Consider the following 22,147-nt stretch of genomic DNA (forward strand, 5'->3'; position numbering starts at 1 on the left):
GATTTTTTCCCTTTTAAACAAATTCATAATACAATAGATAAAAGGAAAGAGGGGAAAAAAACCTTCCTAGAAAAGTGAGCTAAGGCTCAGTGAATTTCCAGCAATGTGGCAAACATATTGTCTGCTCCTGTGACTCTCAAAAGAATGTAATAAAAGGAAGACAGCAGCCCAGCTGGCAACTTCTAGGGGAACTATCTGCCTTCCAGCCCCTTGATGTAACGCTTGAACAGGTCCAGTATAAAGGATGCTAAAGTGGTGATTATTAGGGCTGTTGGAAAACGTTTTCTGTCTGCTGTGTGATGTGAATATTTTTTTTAAAGGCACAGTATTAAGGGATGTACAGGCCTTTTACAGATCATCTATTCTAAGGGGAATACTATGTTTGCACAGAAAAAGAAAGTTGACCGTTTAAAAGATATTGCTCCTGATTTGTGGCGCTGTGTATCAGGAATACTTCTTGTGAAATCAATGGAGTGATACAGGTGTAAGTGAGAGGGATATCAGGATCACTGTGTTGCATTTCATATTGACTATTTTTCTCAGCAATGTCAGCCGTTCCCTGGACTGACTTCAGAACAATAGCTGACCTCCTAGCCATTCAAGTTTGCATAACAGGCTGCAAAAGTTTTTAGGTGTGTCTATCTTTGCGGGAGTTGAGATAAAGTGTTTTTTTTTTCTTCTCTGAAGTTGCTGACCTTTCAAGATTATCTGTCCTTATGGCTCAGCAACCAACCAAAGACTAAATAACAAGCAAAGATCCCGTGTGGTTCAGTGAGTTTCTGGTTAAGCTTCTATCCAAGAGGTAGCATTCTCTTATTCTTTGCATGATTTCTTTTAAAAACAAAACAACAAGAACATCAGAGATTTACAGGAAGGGAAGTATGTTTAATGTCAACTATCCAACTTTAAAATCCTCTTTTTATTGAGGTTGCCTTCTTCTGTTCCTCAGCCAACTCTGATCTCTTAAGCAACATGTACTACTAGTACAGGAATAGAATTGAGCAATTTAAAAAGACACCTACTAGGCCCATCCTAAACCAGTGCAGGATTGACCTTACACTCTACTTTTTTCTATTGCTTAGTCCAGTCTACTTTTTAGGGCTTTACTGTCTGGGACAGACAGTAGTGCATGGGGCCTAGTGCATGGGGCACTGGGTTGGGCATCTTGAGACCTGGTTTTGACCTGCTGTATGACCAGGGTAAGTTATTCCTGTTCTCAGTTTCTTCCCCACCCTTTGACTATGTAAACTGTAATCTTTTATGGGCAGTTGCTGTCTTTCACTGTAGATTTGTACACAGTGGGGCCCTGCTCTTAATTTGCACCTCCAGGTGCTATTGTAATATACAGTAGAACCTCAGAGTTACAAACCCCTTGGGAATGGAGGTAGTTCGTAACTCTGAAAAGTTCCTAACTCTGAACAAAACATTATGGTTGTTCTTTCAAAAATTTACAACCGAACATTGACTTAATACAGCTTTGAAACTTTATTATGCAGAGGAAAAATGCTGCTTTCCTTTTATTTATTTTTTAGTAGTTTACGTTTAACACAGTACTGTACTGTATTTGCTTCTTGTCCTTTTTTTTGTCTCTGCTGCTGCCTGATTATGTCCTTCTGGTTCCAAAAGAGGTGTGTGGTCGACTGGTCAGTTCCTAACTCTGGTGCTGGTAACTCTGATTAATGTCCTAATCATCTAACCCAGTGTAATCTAATAGCACTTCTTACAATATGCTTTTCCAGCTACAGTTTTACTGTTTAACGTCAGGATATGCTTACACGATGGATGTGAAACCCCAGGGCCATTTTCCTCCCTGTTCCCTTGGCAAGATGCTTTTTCTAGCAGGTGCCAATGGGTTAACAAATAATTATTTTAGCTTTTTAGGAGCCAATGCATGCCAGACGGTGGCGCTGGCTGTGCCCCTATCTGTCAAGAAGGAATTGTATAGATAATAGGATTTGGGGAATGGTCCTAGCTGATCACTCCGGAGATATCCTAACTGACTGGGATGGGCAAGTATCCTGCGTTTTGCACACACTTACGGGTGCACACTTAGATTCCTGATTAGTTTCCAAGGGGAAAGAAGCTAAAAGGAGGAAAGAGGAGAGAAGAAGAAGAAAAAAGCTCCCTACCCAGTCAGGCGGCAGTCCCTGAACCTAAGATTTTACAGAGCTTCTACGTAGCCATGATTGCTGTATAGACTGGAGAGCTTATGTGTGTGTGTGTGTGTGTGCCTATGTGTGTGGATGGGAATGTGCCACCCTCCAGCGCCTGCCTGAGCCCTTAGCCAGCGCCTGACTCTGCTTGATTGTCTCCTGGCAGGAACAATGTGGGTTTGCACTAGGGGTCCCAGACCCCTGTCCCCGCCTGTGGAAAGCGTGTGAAAGGCAGCTTTGCAAGAAGGGGGCACCGTACGGAGGAGGAGGAGGAGGAGTGTGTCCCTAGCAGGAGGAGGGGTGGAAAAAAGGAAGCCCTCATGGAAGTATGAAGGAGATGGTGGGAGGCTGCTGTGTTTGTTCTGACGAGAGAGGATGGGCAGAGAACCCGCTGGTCTATTGCGATGGACACGGTTGCAACGTGGCTGTGCATCAAGGTAAGGCAGGGAGGGGAAGACCCCTCTCCCCAGCGCCGGGCTTTGCTTGTGGGGAGTGGAAAGGGTGTGGGGAGAAAGGGGGGGGGAGAAAAAACCCAGATCCCCGCCCCCCTCCCACCCCGGCCTGTCCAGGCACAGAACAGCGATGGGAAGCTCCGAGCCATCCCAAGCGGGGGAGGAAGGGGTGGGGGAGAAAAATGGGGGTGTATGTGTGTGTGTGGGGGGGGCTTTGTTTTATCCCTATTGTTCAAAATAACGGTATTGTTCTTGGGCCCTGCTGCGATGTCGGGGACTATGCCCATGGGGCGGAGCAGGGGGGCAGGAGTAAAGCGGTTTGGGGACCCTGGTGTGTGTCTACACTGGGGTGGGAGTGCGGGGGGGTATTTTTTGTTGAGGGGGGCGCTAAGTGGGGAGTGGGTTCTTAGCCTCGGGTGCTGTTTTTTTTGGGAGGGTCTGCAGAAGGGGGTTCGCCAAAGCAACACACCACACAAACGGGAGCCTCCCGGTTGTTTACTATTCCCGGTTGTTATTAGGAGCGGGGTAAACTCTGGGAGTCCTTCGCAGAGAGCAAGGACTTCTGGCTGCGTTTGCCCGGTTTCCTCCAGGAGGACTGTGTGTTTATTAGTAGGGACCCAGGGGGGACATCTGTGGGGACAAGATCCTTAGGGAAAGTGTCTGTGTGTGGGGGGGAGATCTGCTGGGAGGTGCAGATCCCCTCTCTGGAGGCGGGGCAGGGTTTTGCAGAGGTGACAGAAAGGCAGGGAAAGGGACCGGGGCTGGCTGCTTTGGCAGATTATTAACGGGGGGGGGGGCGGGCCGCAGGATTGCGAAGGGGGTTAAAAGACCTCGCTTGGCAAGTGTTTCTGCTGCTCCCTGCTGCACATGGCTGGGTTATTAATGCCTCTCCTGGCTGAGTTAACCCTTTCGAGGGGCAGGACCGGGACCCTCTCACAGGCTGGGTCCTGCAGGGGGAGACAGCCCCACTTATCCCGCCCTCCCCAACCCCCAGTAAGGATTACAAGCATTTGTAAATGATTTTACATAAAGGGCAGCACAGACACGAGCTGGAAATGTTGCCCTCCTCAGATCTGTGGGAAATAGCTTGTTAGTGGAAGTCCAGCAGAAGGGGGAGATGGTGAAAAGCTGAAGAAGCACAAGTTTGTCATGTGATTTTTGTTTAATAATAGAAAGTATCTTGGTCTCACTTGGTGTCTGTCTATCATCATCATACATAAGCCAGTATCTATCTATCTATCTATCTATCTATCTATCTATCTATCTATCTATCTATCTATCTATCTATCTATCTAGTGTACTGCCCTAACTGCCCCAATAACAAGGAGGTGAATGAAACCAGACAATCACTACAGTCTCCAATGAACTCACACATCAAAATGAAAAAAAAAAAAGACAAAAACAGCCCCCCCCACCCCCAGGCAAACACTTCTCCTAAGTGATCACTTTGTATCTGAGCTCTGAGTTCTCCTCAAAGGAAATCTGCTCAACACTTTCAAAAGCCAAGCCTAGGAACTTAAATTCGTAACTCTGCTAGACACCAAAAATCATGGACTTATTAAAGACACCAGATTTATGTCTCATAACAACAATCTGTAACCCACTAAGCCTCCTTTGTCCTTTGGGGGAGGTTTAGGTTGGATATTAGGAAAAACTTTTTTACTAGGAGGGTGGTGAAACACTGGAATGCGTTACCTAGGGAGGTGGTGGAATCTCCTTCCTTAGAAGTTTTTAAGGTCAGGCTTGACAAAGCCCTGGCTGGGATGATTTAGTTGGGGATCAGCCCTACTTTGAGCAGGGGGTTGGACTAGATACCTCCTGAGGTCCCTTCCAAACCTGATAGTCTATGATTCTATGGCATCAGCGGTGATGATTCTCTTCACCTTGAATGGTCTCTTGCAATATGTGTTACTCCTTATCTGTTCCACCTTGTATTTAGCTGTGATGCTCTCAGTACCTTTCCCAGACCTGAAGAAGAGCTCTGTATAAGCCCTAAAGCTTGTCCCTCTCACCAACAGAAGTTGGTCCAGTAAAAGATATTACCTCACCCACCTGGTTTCTGTTTCTCTTATTCATACATAAGCCAATATCCATCATTATCATACATAAGCCAATATCTATCTATTGTACCCCAATATTTCTTTCTCTCTTGTTCTCTTTCTTTCTTTCTAGACTTTCTTATACAGGTTTCTGTGAGTGGGAGGTTGGGCATTCTTCTGTGGCTTATATGCCATGCTCGCACCTGTAATAAGAGGTCATTTGCAACCAGGAGAGCAAGGGGAAGTTAAACAGAAGAAGCAGAGCTTGCAGGGGAATTCTTCTCACAAACAGATGCAGTGCCTCCTGTCATAAAAGAGTTTATTCCAGGATGCCTGTAATGATCTGTTAGCATGTAGCTGGTCACTCTGAAATGACACTGGCTTGTAGTTTTAATGTCATTGGTGTAACTCTTCTACTTCGTATTTTTGTAATACCAGAAACTTGAGGATATTTTTCTTCACTACTGATCATTGGGCATCTATGTCTTTCTCCCCCCCCTCCCCGGCCTGCACATTAACACATATGCTTTTAATTGGTAACTAGGAGTTCCAACTTTTACAGTGCTTTATGATTCTGAAGTATCTTTGTTTACAAGCCAATGCAGTGATACTGGGACTGTATATGTTTACTACTTGCTGCAGAGACAACAGAGCAGGCACAAAACATTGTTTTGGTAGGGCCTACAAAACCAATTTTGAGTTTATAAAAGTCTGAGTCATAAAGTAGTGTATAAAGTATCATACAAACTAGATATTTAGACTTTGAAGACTTGCCTCCTTCAGGTTATAATAATTCTAAGGGACATCCTATTTGATATCCAGAAACCTTGCCACCCTCCCTTACTATATATATTACCTGTGACCATGGCATTTGGATATGATTTTGGCATACTTTACATTTTCTCTTCCAAATAGAGTTGCTTTGTTAATTTATCTCTTTGTGCTTTGTGTACAAAGGTAAACCGTGTTTAGCTTTTGACTGCATGAATAAAATAGAGCCAAAAATGAGCTTACTTTAAAACTTCACATTAGAGCTGGTCAAAAAATGGAATGCAATTTTTGGTGAAAATTTTCCTTAAAACATTGTCCCTTTTTGTAACTTAAAATTACATTTTTCAACAAAAGTGTCATAAAAATGCAAATTAAGAACATTTTCAACTCTGGTCCATGTACAGTTTATATTTTCTTTCTTTCTCTCTTCTTGTTCAAGCAACAGGTAGGGAAACTAATAATGTCTTCAGCTGAGTGCTTGCCTCTGGCCATAAGCCCACTGCTAAAGATGGACCCAAGGCACTTCTCTGTCATTGCTTTTATATAGTTTCTATTTTCTTATGTGTATGCCTTGGCTCATCCTGGAGTGAGCCAGCCCTTTCAGTTTAACTCCAACACCCCCATTTTTTCTCCTCGGCTCACATAAAATCTCAGGCATTAGAGAAATGGCAAAAACTTATTGTGGTCCTGTCCCGTCTTATCCCCAGGGAACATCACATGACTGCTTCCGGCATTACATTTTCAGATGCTTTGTCCAACCTAGTTTCAATGGTGGGGACTCCATTCCAATTGTCAGCTCAAGGTTTGAAGGTTGAGTAAGGAGGATGTAATTTGTTCTTTGCTGACGGGTCCCTACATCCTAGTTGGAGCATGAATGACCATACCACTGTCTTCTCTTTGCTTCTGTTGCTTTAAACTCACATGCATCCTTCCAGAGTCAGCAACACTCTCTTAAAATCCAACAAATACATCCCTTCATGGATTAGAGAGAGGCACTGTTGTTGAAGGAGGTAGGGCATCCTCAGGTGACATCGTCAGTCCTTGGAAAGGGTTATAATGGCCAGGATGTTGGATTGCCCCATGGCAGAAGGGAAGTAGGCTGATTATAAAGGAGAGAGCTCCTGTTGACACAGAGGGAGCTGGAGACAAACAGTCATGCTAGAAGAGCAAAGAGAGGGGAAGATTTTGATAAGAGCAGGGTAAAATATGAAGATTTCCCGGATGCTAGCTGGAGGCTTTTACATTAAAGTGGAGCTTGTTCCCCACATTGGTCCAAAATAGCCAAGATTTGGTAACCTTCCTGGCATGCTGAAAAAGGCATCTCTTTCACAAGGTTTTTGGAGAGGGCTAAGGGTATGCTTCACTGTGATGAAGAGATGGAAAAGAGATTCTATAGTTGTCTGGCTGGCAAAGTTCCTGGTGAAACGATTGCTTTAATGCTGCTGTAATTTTACTGTATTATTAATGATGGTTAGGGCACCCCTAGAGCCTTGGATAGGAGTCTTTTTAATTATTTTAAATCTAAATAAAGCAGAACCTGGTGGATTTGAAATTGACTGGGGATTGTGGGAGTCGTCTCTCCACTCCATTTAGGCCAGATTTTCCAATGAGCTCAGCTCACATTCAGGCCAGATTTTTCAGAAGCTTCCTGCATGTTGGGTGCTGACCTCTTCTGAAAGTCTGGCCCGAAGTGTCACAGTGGAACTGCTGAGTACTTTGGAAAACTTGGTCCCTTATTCAAGTGCTGAGCTCAGCTGAAGATCTGGCCTCAGTTGTGGCTCTAAGGAGAATGTTCCCTACCTTTAAAGCCCTCCTCTGCAGCCTAGAGTTAGCTGCATGCAAGACAGCTGCTATGGTCCTGTGGCAAGGCCTTAGGTTTGAGAGCCAGATAATCCTGGGTTTTATTCCCCACTCTGCTAGAAAGGCATGTCAGTTTGCTGCCTTGTGCCTGTGTTTACAGGGTGAAACTCCACAGCCTGTGTTATGCTGTGGGTCAGACTAGAATTAGATGATCTAATGGTCCCTTTGGACCTTCAGACTGACTCTCATTTTACAATGCACTAGGGTCTGCAGGTCTGACCAGAGCCAGAGGATGTTCTACAACAGATTTGTGGGGGTGGGAGAGAGAGTGGGTGTATTGCGTTGTCTGGTGGTGGGAGTCGGGAGGATAAGCTGCGGTTTAATTTTAATTTTTGCTCTTGTAATTTAAGTCTACCTGCCTATAGCTTTGGAGAGGCAGCCCCCCCCTTTTTTTGTTTGTGTATGAATCTGAATAATTTAAACAAACAATGAAAGAGCCGAATTAATTTTCTCCTGCTTCCCCCTCACAGCTTGTTATGGAATCGTCCAGGTTCCCACCGGACCCTGGTTCTGTCGAAAATGTGAATCTCAAGAGAGAGCCGCCAGGGTGGTGAGTACAAGTCACACCAGTCTTTACACTGAATAGATTATTCTGTTCCCCTTTTACTCCCCAGGAATGGTCCAGTGGGGAGGGAAGTGGAGCTCAGGAGATGTGGGTTCTCATCCCAGCTCTACTGATAACCTGAGCCAAGTCACTGAAATGTTCTTTCTCCTATTGAAGTTTAATAGGATTTGAGTGCCTAACTCCTTTTGAAATTCCCTGCTTGATTTAAATAAAACCCATCTTGTGTAGACAAGGCCAGAATCTATATAAGCCAGGTTTAAGAGTGCCCACGCAGCCTTTTGCACTGATTTAACTACATTCTTTTAAATCACAGTTTTAGTTAAACTAATGTGGACAAACCCTTGCTGTGTACCTGTGCAGCACCCATCACAGTAGGGCCCCCAGTCTCAGCTGGGGATTGTAGGGGTCCTGGCAATACAATTATAGCTGTACAGATGGGCACACAGAAGTGAAGCGAGTTGGCAAAGAGCTCAAGCTAAGGGCTTGTCTACGCTGCAAAGTAGTAAGTGGAAGAGTTAGGAAGAGAACCCATGTCTCCTAGCTTGCAAACCCCAGCTCTAATCACTAGATCCCACCCCCTGTTGGAACCAGGACTGCAAACAAGACCTTGACTCCCAGACCCCGCCCCGCTTCTCTAACCATTGGGAAATACTGCTTTTATATACACTGTGGTAAAGAGTATGGAATGTGCCTGAAGGTGGTTATCTCATGCAAATAGTTTCCTAACAGAGGGTCAGGACAGGAACGGCAATCGGGATTTCACGCCCCTCCTCCTCCTCCTCTTCCTCCTCCTCCTCCTCCTTCTCCTCCTCGCCCCTGTGAGGGAAGGACACCCTGCTGTGTTATTTACAATGCAAACAGTGTCTCAGCTGAAATAATATACATGCACATGCAAGTCCTCCTGGGGGGGGGGGGCTCACCTGTGTGCCTGGCGAGGACTGTAATGTTTCAGCAGGAGACTATGCCCCTCAATCTACCTTCAAGATAGCAGGAGAATAATGGCCCTGCAGGTGATTCCTCTTTTAACTCACCCTAGGTGAAATCTGTTGGACAATGCATAGTGGACTTCAGTGATGCCGTTCATTCATGTGACATTCAATCTTGGCTCCATAATAACCAGACCGTGATAACCTTATTTCCTAAGAAGAGCAGGGGGTGACTGCCTATCTAAATCTCTTACCTTATGTGTGTTAGATGCTAGCAGTCCTAACAGCAGATGCACAGATGAGTAAATACCTAGAAAGAGTCTAGTCCTTTGATGTAGGAAGCTGTGCATCTGGTGATCAGTGAGGGACTGACTCAGTTCTTGTGAGTTCTGTGCTGAGCTCTGCTAGCTATTTACTATGTGGCCTTTGTATACCACAACACAGTGGATTGGGTAGTACACTAAGACCTAGAAGACATGGGTTGTGTTCCTGGCACTGCCAGAGGCTGGCGGCTTTGCTATGCCCTAGTTTCCTCCTCTTTAAGAGGAAAATTATCTTCCCCTGGGTAGGCTTGGTTGCAAAATTCTGCAGTAGAAGTGCAAGATGTTTTTAGTATCCCAGTGATACGATGCATTGGTATCCATATCTCACTTGTAGTGATTGGCTCTGAGCTGAACTCCACTGAGAAATAACAAGTATCAAGGGGTAGCCATGTTAGTCTGTATCCACAAAAACAACAATGAGTCCGGTGGCACTTTAAAGACTAACAGCTTTGTTTATGCATAAGCTTTTGTGGGTAAAAAACACTGTGTTTTTTACGCACAAAAGCTTATGCCCAAATAAATCTGTTAGTCTTTAAGGTGCCACCGGACTCCTTGTTGTTTTTGAGAAATAACAGCCAGCCTCTAATAAGGTTTTCCACTTGCATAGCTCTCACCATATGAGAATCTCAAACCACTTTATAAAGATTAAACATTACCTCCCCAAAAAAACATGAATTGAATGAATATTTATAGCCTCATGTTACAAATGGGGTCACTAAAGCACAGGGAAATATATGACTTGCCCAGGGTTTTAAAATCTAGATCTTATGATTCCATACCCCTGCTCTGACCAGACTCCCTCGAGCTGGGAAGAGAATCCAGGAGTCCTCACGCCCAGTCCCTTGCTCTAACCATTAGATTGTGCTCCCTGCTCTGAACTAAGATGAGAATCTAGGAGTCCTAACCTCTAGGCCCCCCTGCTCTAACTTTTAGGCTCTGCTCCTTTCACAGAGCTGGAAGGAGAACCCAGGAGGCTAGACTAGAGACCAGGTTGGTTGAATGTAAGGAAGAAGTACTGCTAATCCCTACTCAGAACGCCTCCTCAAATTCGCAGGTCCCTAAAGGATGCTATGGACATTAGTGTGCTTTCAGTAAGCAACTGAAAACCTATTCCACTTTGTAATCAAATTGTCTGGGAAGCCCAGTAAGCTGCAGTGGCCCGGAGGGCGGCTTTAGCTGTCTCTCAGAAGCAGGACTATTAAAAGTTTTGTGAGGGACTGCTAACCTCTCTTGTTATGATCAGAGCTTTGCTAATCGCATGGTGGGAGAGACACTTTGATCTAAGGGTTGGAGGGAAGAGTGTGGGGCCTTTTCAAGTGCAAATTTCTTATTACAGGGCTGCAGTTTCCTCTGTTCTCTCTGGTCTTTGCTGGGGTTTCCATGCGGATCATGGGAGCAGCTCTCCAGTGCCCTCCCTGGCAATCCCAGCCCAGTCAGAAGCAGTGTATTCATATACCAAACCAATACCCAGTGTCTTTCATTCTTGTGCCGAGGGGGTGGGGGGCTGACTGCTGAGTTCCTGATGGACTCTACCATTTCCCCCCACGTTTCTTATTATTTTTAATATTATTTAGCGCTGGTGAAAGTTGCAGGTTTGCCAACCCATGAGACTTGAGTCTCTTATTTATCCAGAGAGCGGGTACAGCATAGGCCAGGAAAGCAGAAGCTTCCCAAACTCTGCCCATGGCCAGAAATTTCTCAGGCTGTTTTTATATTATATACACGTATGAATGTGTATTGCACTAGAGATCAGAGACCAGGGCCCCTGTGGTGCTCGCTGTTGCTCAAACACAACTACAAGATGATTGCAGCGTAAGGGTCTGATTCTCCATTGCCATGCAGTCACTGATACCAGAGCAAAGTGGGTGTGAAACATTATCAAATCGGAGTGATAGGATCAGACACCTAGTTTGCACTGGTGCAAAGTGTATGGCGATACAGAATCAGGCCCTGGTGCAGCTACCCTGTTGCAAACCCCTCCTGTAGACACAAGCTTGTGCAGGGGCAGTATGATTTCCACTGTTTTGAAATGGGTCTAATCTGCCCTGGGGCAAATTGTGTGTGTCCCACCAGAGTGAAGCACATCTGCACAGTGGCTAACACCCCAGTGTAGAAGAGAGCCCGAGTCTATAGAAGAGGTTACCTCCAGGGGGCAGAGAGGAGTTGGGTCTCCATGGCCCCTTCAACTACAGATGTTTTTGCTGAGAATGCCAGTAAAGAAGCAATTGTTTGTTGCTAAATGTGATGATGATTTTTCTAACTCGGGACACTAGCCCACTGAGGAGTGGAATCTCTAGAGCTTGTAACATACAGCAAACCCAAACAAGGGCCCCACATCCATGAACGTTTATTCCACTAGCCCCCCCCAGCTCACGTTGTTGGCCCCCATAATTACAGCTGGTCATAAATTTTCCATGGAAACTTTTTTTTTTTGGACAGAAAATGGCTTTTTCGACAAAATGGACATTTTTGCCAAAAAAAAAAAGTCAGGTTTTCATTTAAAATTTACGGGGTTTGGATTTTTCATCCCAAACCTGCAACACTTACAAGAAAAATGTCAACAAAAATAGAAAATACATTTTGTTTGCCTTCAATTTTTTCATGGGAGGAAAACTTTTTTTTTCTCCTGCCGCCTCTTTCCGCAAACATTAGTGCGAGGTTGGCGGCACAAGTGTGCCAGCATCGGACACGCTCTTGGGAATACACATTTGCCGTAGAAGCCACGCCAGTATTGGCCCAGCCATCTTGAAAGCTCATTGTGGGTTGGGATCATCCAACCAGGGAGCAGGAAAAATACCATGTGAGCCATCACCTGTCACAAATTGTCAGATACAAATAGCCAGCGACACAAAAAGGTGTGGAAAGAATTAATACTGGGACTCACATCTGCTGTGAGGTGCTGGGTGGATCCTCTGTCCAGGGCCAGGTGGATCCTCTGTCCAGGGCCGGGTGCGTTAATGAGTCTCCACTTCCATTGTCCCCCGCTGCCATTTTAATTAGTGCAGCCAGGTGTGTGTTATTGAGCCAGTCTCTGTCTGTTCTCTCCTGGCTGCTTCCTTTGCTGGAACTGCAGGGGGCTGGGTGGGGCTGGGCAGGTCTTGCCTCCCCTCACAGCCGGAGGGCATTTCCTCAGCCCCTTTTGGCTGCAGCGGCCTCCCGGGTTGTGGGGCTCCCTCTCCTGCTTCCGGGGAGGCTGGTGGAGATGGGAAGCAGGAGTCTGGTGTGAGGCAGGGAGCTGGTCCTGGGGCTGTGGAGCGGGTCCGGCATTAGTTGGGTCTCGTCTTCTCCCCGTCTGCCATGGCCATTTCTCTCAGTGGAGCCAGCCCCCCTCACCGCCACAGTGCACTGTCTCTGGGGCCAGTTCCTCACTCTCTGGGGCTGCCTGCCCCTTTCCCTTCTTCACACCAGGCATCCTACCCTCGCCCACTGCGGCCCCCCCAGTGACCGGCTGAGGGACGATGGCGAAAGGTGGGCGGCGGGGGCGGGAGGGGTCGCTCCAGCCATTGGTCAGAAGGAGAGCTGGGGCGGGGCTCCCTTTGGAATTCCAGCCTCTGCATCCTGGCGAGTCCGAACCCTGCAGCCAGGGGGAGCTCCAGCCCTGGGCAGAGGGCCTGCTCAGAGGCCACGCACCCCTGCCAGCCCCGCCAGCCCCAAGCATCCAGAAATAACGAGCCGGGCCAAAATCACGCGATTGGCTGAAGAATCCTGAGATGATTTGAAAACACGTTTGGGTTCTTTTTGTTTGCCTGCTGCTACTTGAATCCTGGTTTCTCCACACCCACAAGGGCCAGAAATTTACTTTAAAAAAAGAGAGAAAGCTGGGAGTTTAATGTAATGCCATGACTACAGGAGCTGGGACTTTAACATCAAACATTGGGAGACTTGTGATAAATACTTGTGTGCTGGGAATGGTGCTGGATTTTACATTTGGAGCGGTAGCTGCTGAGAGCACTTTATGACCAACCCATATTGTGTGAATTATCTTCCCATAAACCATTACAGGTAAAAAAATTGGTCCCTGATAAACCATGGACAGAAAAAGGTGCAGGATTTTTTGAATTCATTGTTTCCTGTGGATGCTTTGCCCATCTTTGAGCTGAAACCCTCCAAGCTCATTTCACATGGTCATTCTTAACTCTTGGGCCCAGAATTGTAAAGGGCTTTCAGGCATTGTCACACTCAGTGCAGCGAAGCCTTACTGAATTAAGAGTCTAAATCTCTTTTTCAAAATGGATTGAACCACTAAGGAGCTAAGATTACATTGACAGTTGATGGTATTTAAGTGTTGCAACACTGACCACAGCAGTGCCTAAATAGCTTTAAAAATCTGCTCCTCAGTCACTACTGACCGAGGCTGGACCAGTGACCTAGAAATGAAAGATTCTGTATCCCCTGAGCTAGCTTCCTTCCACCAAGTGTATTATCACAATGAGGCAAATAGAAAAGTGACCCTGGCTTAGATCCTGAGGTTGTGTGAATCACCATAGTACCACTGAAATCAGTGGAACTACACCAGTGGTTCTCAACCCCTGGTGGTACGCAGAGGTCTTCCAGCAGGTACATCAACTCACCTAGATATTTGCCTAGTTTTACAACAGGCTACATGAAAAGCACTAGTGAAGTTAGTAAAAACTAAAATTTCATACAATGACTTATTTATACTGCTCTCTATGACTATACACTGAAATGTATGTACAATATTTATACTCCAGTTGGTTTATTTTATAATTATATGGTAAAAATGAGAAAGTCAGCAATTTTTCAATACAAGCAGCATGTGATACTTCTGTATTTTTATGTCTGATTTTGTGAGCAAGTTGTTTTTAAGTGGGGTGAAACTTGGAAGTACGCAAGACAAATCAGACTCCTGAAAGGGGTACAGGAGTCTGGAAAGGTTCAGAGCCACTGAACTACACCAATTTACATGAATTAAGGATTCGAGCTCTTAATCACTCATTGGATCCCTCTGGTGTAAATGCAGCACGCTGGTATTAGAGAGATAAGGTCGATGCAGTAACATTTTATTGGACCAACTTCTGGTGGAGGAAGGTACAAACTTCCGATTTATGCAGAGCGCTTCTTCACATTGGGGGCAGGAAGCCAAATAGCTCAGATGGAGGAAGCAGAGTGACTCAGACACTCTACTTCCTTCCCCAGACCTGAAGAAGAGCTCTGTGTAGCTCAGAAAGTTTATACCTTCCACCAACAGAAGCTGGTCCAAAAGAAGATATTACCTCGCCCACCTTGCCTTTCTCATGTCCTAGGACCAACACGGCTACAACACTTCAAACACTTTGGTATTGCAGACAGGACAATATCTGGCTCTGCTATCGAGTATCCTCTCCCTCCCACACCACTTCCTCTCAGTGAAGAAAACATCATCCCACATAATCCAGCCATGTGCTAAATGAGAACATCTCTGTTCCCCATCCCCTACCAGGAACCATACTAACTTCATTGTTTCTGTTTGATTTCAAGAGATGCGAGCTGTGTCCCCACAAAGACGGAGCCCTGAAACGGACCGACAATGGAGGTAAATGCCCCTGCACAGAGCAGTCAGCTTGCTTTCTCATTGCATTGTCTGCTGGGGGGATGGCAGCACCAGTTCCAGATGCAAAGTAGCAGTTAACAACCTAGAAATTACTGCACTCATTGTCCATCTAGTTTTAGAGTAGCAGCTGTGTTAGTCTGTATTCGCAAAAAAGAAAAGGAGTACTTGTGGCACCTTAGAGACTAACAAATTTATTTGAGCATAAGCTTTCGTGAGTGAGCTGTAGCTCACAAAAGCTTATGCTCAAATCAATTTGTTAGTCTCTAAGGTGCCACAAGTACTCCTTTTCTTTATTGTCCATCTAGGTTGCCAGTGCTGGATGCTGTCTAGGTTGCCAACCAGTGGACAATGCTGAATGCTCCAGAGGAAGGAGTAACATCTCCCCTACCATACATACCCGTACCTCCTAATGTACCTACAAAGGCAACAGTATTCTCTGGAAAAAATTCCTTCCTGACCTCCAGCTGGTATTCTGGTTTATGCCCTGAAGCATGGGGATGGCCTTTGTAATTTTCACCTAAGCTAGTCTCACTGCAGATGCTGCTATTGTTCATATAAATACATAACCTACTAAACTATTTATTTCAATCATATGCTGTAGTGGTGAGTTACAAAGGTTAATTATGTTGGAGAGAACACCTCCCAGTAGGGATAAGAGGGAAATTGATTCTCTGAAGAGCTAGTCAATCCTTGCCCTTTTGCTGAGACTTCCAGCAAATGAGTCGGTTAGTGGGGAGGCAGCACGGCCTAGTGGATAAAGAAGAGGTTCTGTTCCTAGTTCTGCCACTGTGTTGCTGGGTGACCGTGGGCAAATCACTTCACCTTCCTGTAACTTAGTTTTTCCCCCATCTATAAAATAGGGAAAACTATACTTCCTTGGCAAAATGCCTTGAGATCTATGGAGGAATAAGCACTAGGTATTCTTATCATCATTACTAGTGGCTGTTGTGATGATGGTTCAACTTGGGCTGGGTGGAGATTCTGCTTCTGTGTCAGATTCCGTTGAGGATTCGGAATTTAACAATTAAGCTGGAGTGGGGGGGGGCTGCTGTAATGGAGGGGGACTTTCCTCCAGAGTTGTCCCATCCGCATCTTGTGGAGAGTTGTCCTTCTCCCAGCTGGCTGGTGGTTCTGGCTGGTCTGCAACAGTCTGGGCTTCAGATCTCGAGTGGGTCATTTGTGGGGAGGAGTGGACATTCTAAACCTGCTCTCTCCAAGAAATCTCTGTCCCTTTAGTTAAAATTTGCAGGTGGTATCTAGCCATCTGTCTGTCTACAGAGGATGACGATCGATTGTTCTTCATGTTCACCAAGGGTGGGACAAGAAGGAATCAGCTTAATTTGAAGCAAGACAGTATAGGTCAGATATTAGGAAAAACTTTCTAACTCTAAGGATAAGGAAGCACTGGAACAGGCTACTGAGAGAGGCTGTTGAATCCCCATCATTGGAGGTTTTTAAGAACAGGTTGGACAACCTCCTATTAGAGATGGCCTAGGTATAATTCATCCTGCCTCAAAATGTGGGGATGCCAAAATGATCTCTTGAGGTCCCTTCCCGTCCTATCTGTCTCTCTCCCCATCCACTGATCATCACCATAGGCTCTGAGGTCCTAACAAAATTTTCACAATCAAAATCTCAAGGCCAGGATGTGGTTTAGTTTAGTTCCCTCCCTTCCAGCCTCCCCCGAACTGTGATTCCATCCCGCTGCCTGTTTGCTGCCCTCCCCAGGTCTCTGGCATCTCATGGGGGCCTGCTGTGATCTTCTCTCTCCCGTTTGCCTCCCCAGGCTGGGCCCATGTCGTCTGTGCTCTGTATATCCCCGAGGTGCAGTTCGCCAACGTGCTGACCATGGAGCCGATTGTCCTGCAGTACGTACCTCACGACCGTTTCAGCAAGGTGAGGCTGCCTGAGGAGGGAGAAGAGTTATTTGAGCTAAAGGACACGGTTGGCACAAGAACAAAGGGGGTTAAACTGGCCATGAATAAACTTAGGCTGGAAGTTAGAAGAAGGATTATGACCATCAGAGGATTCCCTCTAGGAGCAGTGGGGAGAGCAAACAACCTAACTAGTTTTAAAATGGAGCTTGATACATTTATGAACAGGGTGATATGACAGCATGCCAACCCTTGAGTACACTCCCTTGTGGCATGGCATGGCCCCAGTGCTTAATTTGTGCCCGGGCTCAGCCCTGGCACCTCTAGGCTTGCTGTGTTAATTATGAAAGTAAAAAATTGCTTGAGCCCTGGCACCTCTTTCATTACAAATTAAGCAGGACCCTGCAGGCCCTCTCCTCTCTCTTTCTCTTGTCATGCAGTTATTTACTAGTAGACCAGAGTACTTAGACCAAGATTTCCTCCCGCCCACCCCAGGAGGCTTATTTATTAACTCTTGCACAAAGTACAAACTCCTTAGCTCCTCAAATCCACCCTTGTTCCGGGAGCTAATTCAGACAGGTCTCCTCTCCTCAGACATCTCTCAATCTCCACTTGTGCCTATGTGCTGTGGATGAGGTAGACTTCTACCTCCTGCTAGCATTTCTAGATGCTGCTCTGAGAGCGTCTTTTCTCTAGGAGGTTTCATAGTAGCAGCCGTGTTAGTCTGTATTCGCAAAAAGAAAAGGAGGACTTGTGGCACCTTAGAGACTAACAAATTTATTAGAGCATAAGCTTTCGTGAGCTACAGAACCCTCCCTCAGATGAGCTCTTACCCTCTTATCAGGTGCAAGGGGGTTAATTATTGACACGGGGGATGGGCTGGACTAGCCTCATTCTCCTTAAAGAAGCCCTTTGTGGGTAGACTGGGCCCTGATTCCTTTTAAAGGGGCCAGCCACCCTGTGACATAAGGGCAGACTCTATGATCCAGGAGATCTCTGTCAGTCCTTTCTCCCTTTTCTCCAGATGCCCCCACCTCCATAGGGTCTTTGTTGGGCCTTTTCTTATTCCCTGCATTTCCTATCCACTTTGGGTTCATTTCTGGGTATTTTATTCCCTTTCAAAAATATATCATAAAGTGAAGTCTCATTAAAATTCTAGAATCACAGGGTTAGAAGGGACCACACGGGTCATCTAGTCTAATCTCCTGCCAAGATGCAAGATTTGTTGTGTCTAAACCATCCAAGGCAGATGGCTATCCAGCCTCCTTTTGAAAACCTCTAGAGAAGGAGCTTCCACGTCTTCTCCAGGCACACTGATCCATTATCCTGGTGTTCTTACCGTTAGGAAGTTTTTCCTGAAGTTTAATCTAAATCTGCTCTGCTGTAATTTGAATTAATTGCTTTTTGTCCCACCCTGTGGCAATTCTTGCAAGTTACCTTGATTTCCCTCCATTGCCATGGCTCCACCTCTGACTTGTGCCTTTGCATTCCCATTGCCCTCACCTGGCCCTTGCCCAGAGAACACTTCGTGTTGTGTGTGCAATGCCCCATATTGTGGTGTGAGCCACTTGTTATTTGGGGGGTTGGGAGAAGAGTGTGAGTGGGATTAGACTGTGTCTGTCCCCCCCCCCGATTATTAGGGGATGGCAGGATTGGTGTTTCATCTGCCTCATGCATTGCAGGGAGAATGGGGACGGGTCTCCCTTTGACCCACATGTTATGGGGAATTTGTGGGCTGAAGCTCTCTTTGACTCACGGGTTAGGGAGAAACATGCGTGGGGAAAAAAGGGAAGGAGGCTGTTATTGGGATCAATGGGGCTGAGGCTGAGTGGAACACTGAAAAATAAACCAATATCAGTGTCACGGGAAGGAACTGATACCACCCCACGGGAAGAAGTTTGGGAAGGCTTTTGCTGACTATGGAGCAGTGTGCGTGGGATGGGGAAGGCCTGCCCATTGCATGGCATCCATGGGGTTGAGGGACAGCTCACAGCCCTCCATTTCCTTTTCCCAGACTTGCTATATCTGTGAAGAGCAGGGCAGGGAGAGCAAAGCAGCCTCTGGGGCTTGTATGACCTGCAATCGACATGGCTGCCGGCAAGCTTTCCATGTCACCTGGTGAGTCGCCGCGGTAACGGCCCCCCTCAGCTGTTTTCTGTGTCACAGCCCTGAGGCCATGTTAACCAGCAGACAGGGCCCCACTTCAAGGGGAACTGGGCAAATAACACTGGCTTTATATTTGGAGGGGGGAATCCCCCCCACAACTACCAGAGGTGGAGGAGATTACCCAGACTTGTGTGAAATTTCACAAGAAGGAGGCATTCCCAGGGTGGGGTGGTGAAGTGATGGGGATTTCCCTAGGACTGCGTGAAATCTAATGATAGAGAGGCTGACTCAGAGCCCAGGGATGCTTTTTCAGGAGCACAGGGCCTGGAAGAGCTTAATCAGAAATATGTGATTTTTAAGGTCCCATCTCTCATGCACCTTCAGGGCCTGTCGATCACGGGAAGGTTGGAATTTCCTGCTTTGCACTGGGAACAGCCTGGCTTCCTTGCTCATGAGCTATTGTCCCTTGGAATAATCACATGTTGCTCAGACCAGGCCCCAGCTAAATGCAAAAATTACAAATAGAGGTGGTAGACAATGTTCAACGTTTCCACTAAAACCTTTTGTGAAAATTTTCCCCACCAGCGTAGAGAGAGGTTGAAATGGTTCCAAAGTGTCAAATTTTGGTGAAAATTTTCTCCTAATGTTTTTCAAGTTGCTTCCCTCTCCCTCTCCCCCATCGCAAACCATTTATTGAACAGGCCAGGATGGGAAACATCCAGCCCTTCATGGGACAAAGCACTCAGCACATGGCCTGCTGAGGTTTATGCTCTGCCGCCCTCCCCACCTTCTGCATTTCAGTGCCCAGATGGCTGGCCTCTTGTGTGAAGAGGAAGTCCTGGAAGTCGATAATGTCAAATATTGTGGCTACTGCAAGTATCACTTCAACAAAATGGTGAGTCCCTTTGTTTCACTGGTAGGGCTTATTCCTGCTTGAAAGGGGAGGCAGCATCTTGGGGGTTGACCCTGGATCGTCCCAATGCCTGGCAGCAGGAGAGGCCCTGAGGGGATGTAGGCGAGACCTTAAGCCTGTGCCATGGACCACTCCTTGGGTCTCTTGCTCTGACAGGGCTAGCAGAGCCTGTGAGTGGCAACCTTCCCTGACCTTTGATGCGAAGCACTTTAAAACTATGGGGCTGGTTCTGGCCCCCTGCTCCTGCCCCTGTAGGGCACTCTGGGAGCACTCAAGGGTCCGGGGGGAGATTCTCCAGGTGCAGGAGCAGCGTAGGCAATGTAAGCAGCCCATTACTACTCTGGCCTAGGTGATAGTGTTGGGACCAGTAGGGGACGTGTCAGGACAGGAGGGAATGTGGTGCTACAGGACTTTTGGTACTGAGGAGATTCTGAGCTGTAACCCATATGCCTTCCTGAAGAGGTTGCTGTAAGATAGAGCAGTCCTAATTTATGCCTGGAACCAGGGGCGGCCCAAAGATGGCATGAAGCCACCCAGGAGATGCAGCAGAGAATCTGGCCCCATATATATATATGCAGCCCAATCAAAGTGCAGCCACTTCTGGGGAGGAGGGTGGCACGTTGCCCAGCATTTAGGGGAGATTTGGGGCAACAGGAACATGGGCTCCTCCCCAGTACATCACAAGAGGAATAGGAGGGAGAGGGACCCTTCCCAATTTAGAGACCCGTTCTCTCCCCAGCCCTACTGGCAAGGACACCTAATCCCCAGCGCTCTCGGCCCCTCCTTTGTTTGCTGGCCTTTCCCAATCTCCTTCCCACTTATCATGGCTGTCACATTCCATGTCTAATATCTCCGGCCTCCTCCCCAAAGTCAAACTGGAGGCCACATTCCTGCTATGTGGGTCCCTTCATCACCCAGGACAACCATGGCCCTGTATCTATTTTCCCGACACAATTATAGGCAGCACGGCTCCCTGGCAGCCACCTCACCAGGGGTCTGAGAAAAGAGCCCCTCTCACCCAACATCTTACTCAAGAGCATTGGCCTTATCTAGGAAGGGGGCCTGGATGTAGAAGCCAAGCAGGGGAGTCTGGTTTGGGCCTATCTATGTATATCTACCCATGTGAGCTAAGCAAGTGTTTAGGGTGGTACAAATCAGGTCAGAGCACCATCGCTGCCACAATTCATCTCCTCCTCATAGGTAAGCTCCTCTCCTCCTTGCTTACAAAGCTCTCACACCCAGGCAGGGCCTAGCTACTTCCTCTGCCTCATGCATGTCTTTGTGCACTGGCCATGTGGCATACAGGAATTGGATAGTATCCCTTGAAGCAGTCTGTGAACCCTCTGGTGGCCCTCACTGTGCTGCTCTGTGCTTTCGAAACCAGTCAGAGCAGCAGTATGCATGTATAACTAGGCTTGGCATGTCGGTTGCACATACTAAACGCACTTGTTGGGCTCCACACGTGGTTTCTTCACACCATTATTGTTGTGTAAAGGGCAAAAGGCACAAGAGATCACGAGGAGGGATTTGAAGTGGAGCGATGTACAAGAAGCTGGGGGGAGGGCTGTCCATCTGACCAGATGGAGAGTTGCTGGGGTAGGAGAGGGGAAATCAGATAAAGCATGTCTCATTAATCCCCTGTCCTCATTCAGCTTGCCTAGAAAGTTGGCAAGCTGTAGGTTATCCTGCTTGTAATCTTCTTTCTAGTGAAAGGGTGAAACTCCTCCATCCTCCCCCCCAAGACCAGCAAAGGGCCATGTGGCCCCTGTTTTAGGCCATATCGACACCACGGTTGTTACAGCGGCACAGCTGCCACTATGCCATTGTAGCCACACCTACATCGGGGGGTTGCCTCAGCTTAACTACAGCATTCGGGGGGGGGGTGAATTTTTCATACCCCTGAGCGACGCAGTTAGGTCAATCTAAATTTTAAGTGTAGCCGAGGCCTTAGTCATGATTTTGCTGTAGTGCTGAAGCTTTGGCCCTGTCCTCACCATTGGCTCTTTGTTTTTTTGTCTATTCTCCATTTCCTCCCCCCAAATCCCCCGCTTATCTCAGAAGACATTGCGTCACCCTGGAGGCAGCTCCTTCATCGCCGGGAGAAGAAGCCGGTCTGTGTCACCCGCTCAGGAGAAGCCTGTCTCCCACCATGAGAGGCCAAAGAAGGTAATGTTCCCCTGGGTATGTGTCTGTGCATTGAGAGAGTAAGGACTTGATCATATGGGGTGAAAGAAGGGAGAAAAGGGTGTGGGGGACCCAGGTATCCTGTCTGATGTATCATTGCCATCCAAAGGTGTTCACTGCTGGAGATTTGTCCACTGGGCTGCGTTTTCAAATCACACTCTAGGAACACCTGCTAAGTTTGGAAGCACAGCCATGGTGCGTGTGAAACACTGCACGTACAAAGGAAACACATGCCAGCAGAGGTGCCCGTGTAACATGCTTCCCCTCCCTTCCCAGTGGTTGTTCCATATGGAGGATAACAGTCTACTACTGCCACCAGCTAACAGAGTTACTTCTTTAGCTCAAGTGGGAAGAGTCTGTGCTGTGGTGCTGAAAGCAGTGGGTTCAAATACAGCCGTGACTTATGCTTGAGGTTGTTATGCTCACAGAC

At 46.9% G+C, this 22,147-nt stretch overlaps 1 protein-coding gene across 7 annotated transcripts in view; it reads left to right on the forward strand.

Annotated features, from left to right (window-relative positions):
* The first annotated feature begins 1,921 nt into the window (after positions 1 to 1,921).
* MLLT6 (MLLT6, PHD finger containing) overlaps positions 1,922 to 22,147 on the forward strand; it is a 74,277-nt gene continuing 54,051 nt past the window's right edge. For 2 of the 7 annotated variants that reach the window (XM_043503324.1, XM_043503326.1), the window contains exons 1-8: positions 2,176 to 2,590; positions 7,480 to 7,542; positions 7,744 to 7,825; positions 14,568 to 14,622; positions 16,427 to 16,536; positions 18,529 to 18,632; positions 19,422 to 19,515; positions 21,592 to 21,699. In XM_043503324.1, the coding sequence (XP_043359259.1) occupies positions 2,529 to 2,590; positions 7,480 to 7,542; positions 7,744 to 7,825; positions 14,568 to 14,622; positions 16,427 to 16,536; positions 18,529 to 18,632; positions 19,422 to 19,515; positions 21,592 to 21,699 (678 nt within the window). In that variant the 5' untranslated portion in view covers positions 2,176 to 2,528. Of the gene's footprint in view, positions 2,591 to 7,479; positions 7,543 to 7,743; positions 7,826 to 14,567; positions 14,623 to 16,426; positions 16,537 to 18,528; positions 18,633 to 19,421; positions 19,516 to 21,591; positions 21,700 to 22,147 lie in introns of all 7 variants that reach the window. The other 5 variants (XM_038385754.2, XM_038385756.2, XM_043503325.1 and 2 more) reach the window with 4 other exon arrangements.

The sequence above is a fragment of the Dermochelys coriacea genome, chromosome 27 (genome assembly GCF_009764565.3).
Source record: "Dermochelys coriacea isolate rDerCor1 chromosome 27, rDerCor1.pri.v4, whole genome shotgun sequence".
Taxonomy (NCBI): domain Eukaryota; kingdom Metazoa; phylum Chordata; order Testudines; family Dermochelyidae; genus Dermochelys; species Dermochelys coriacea.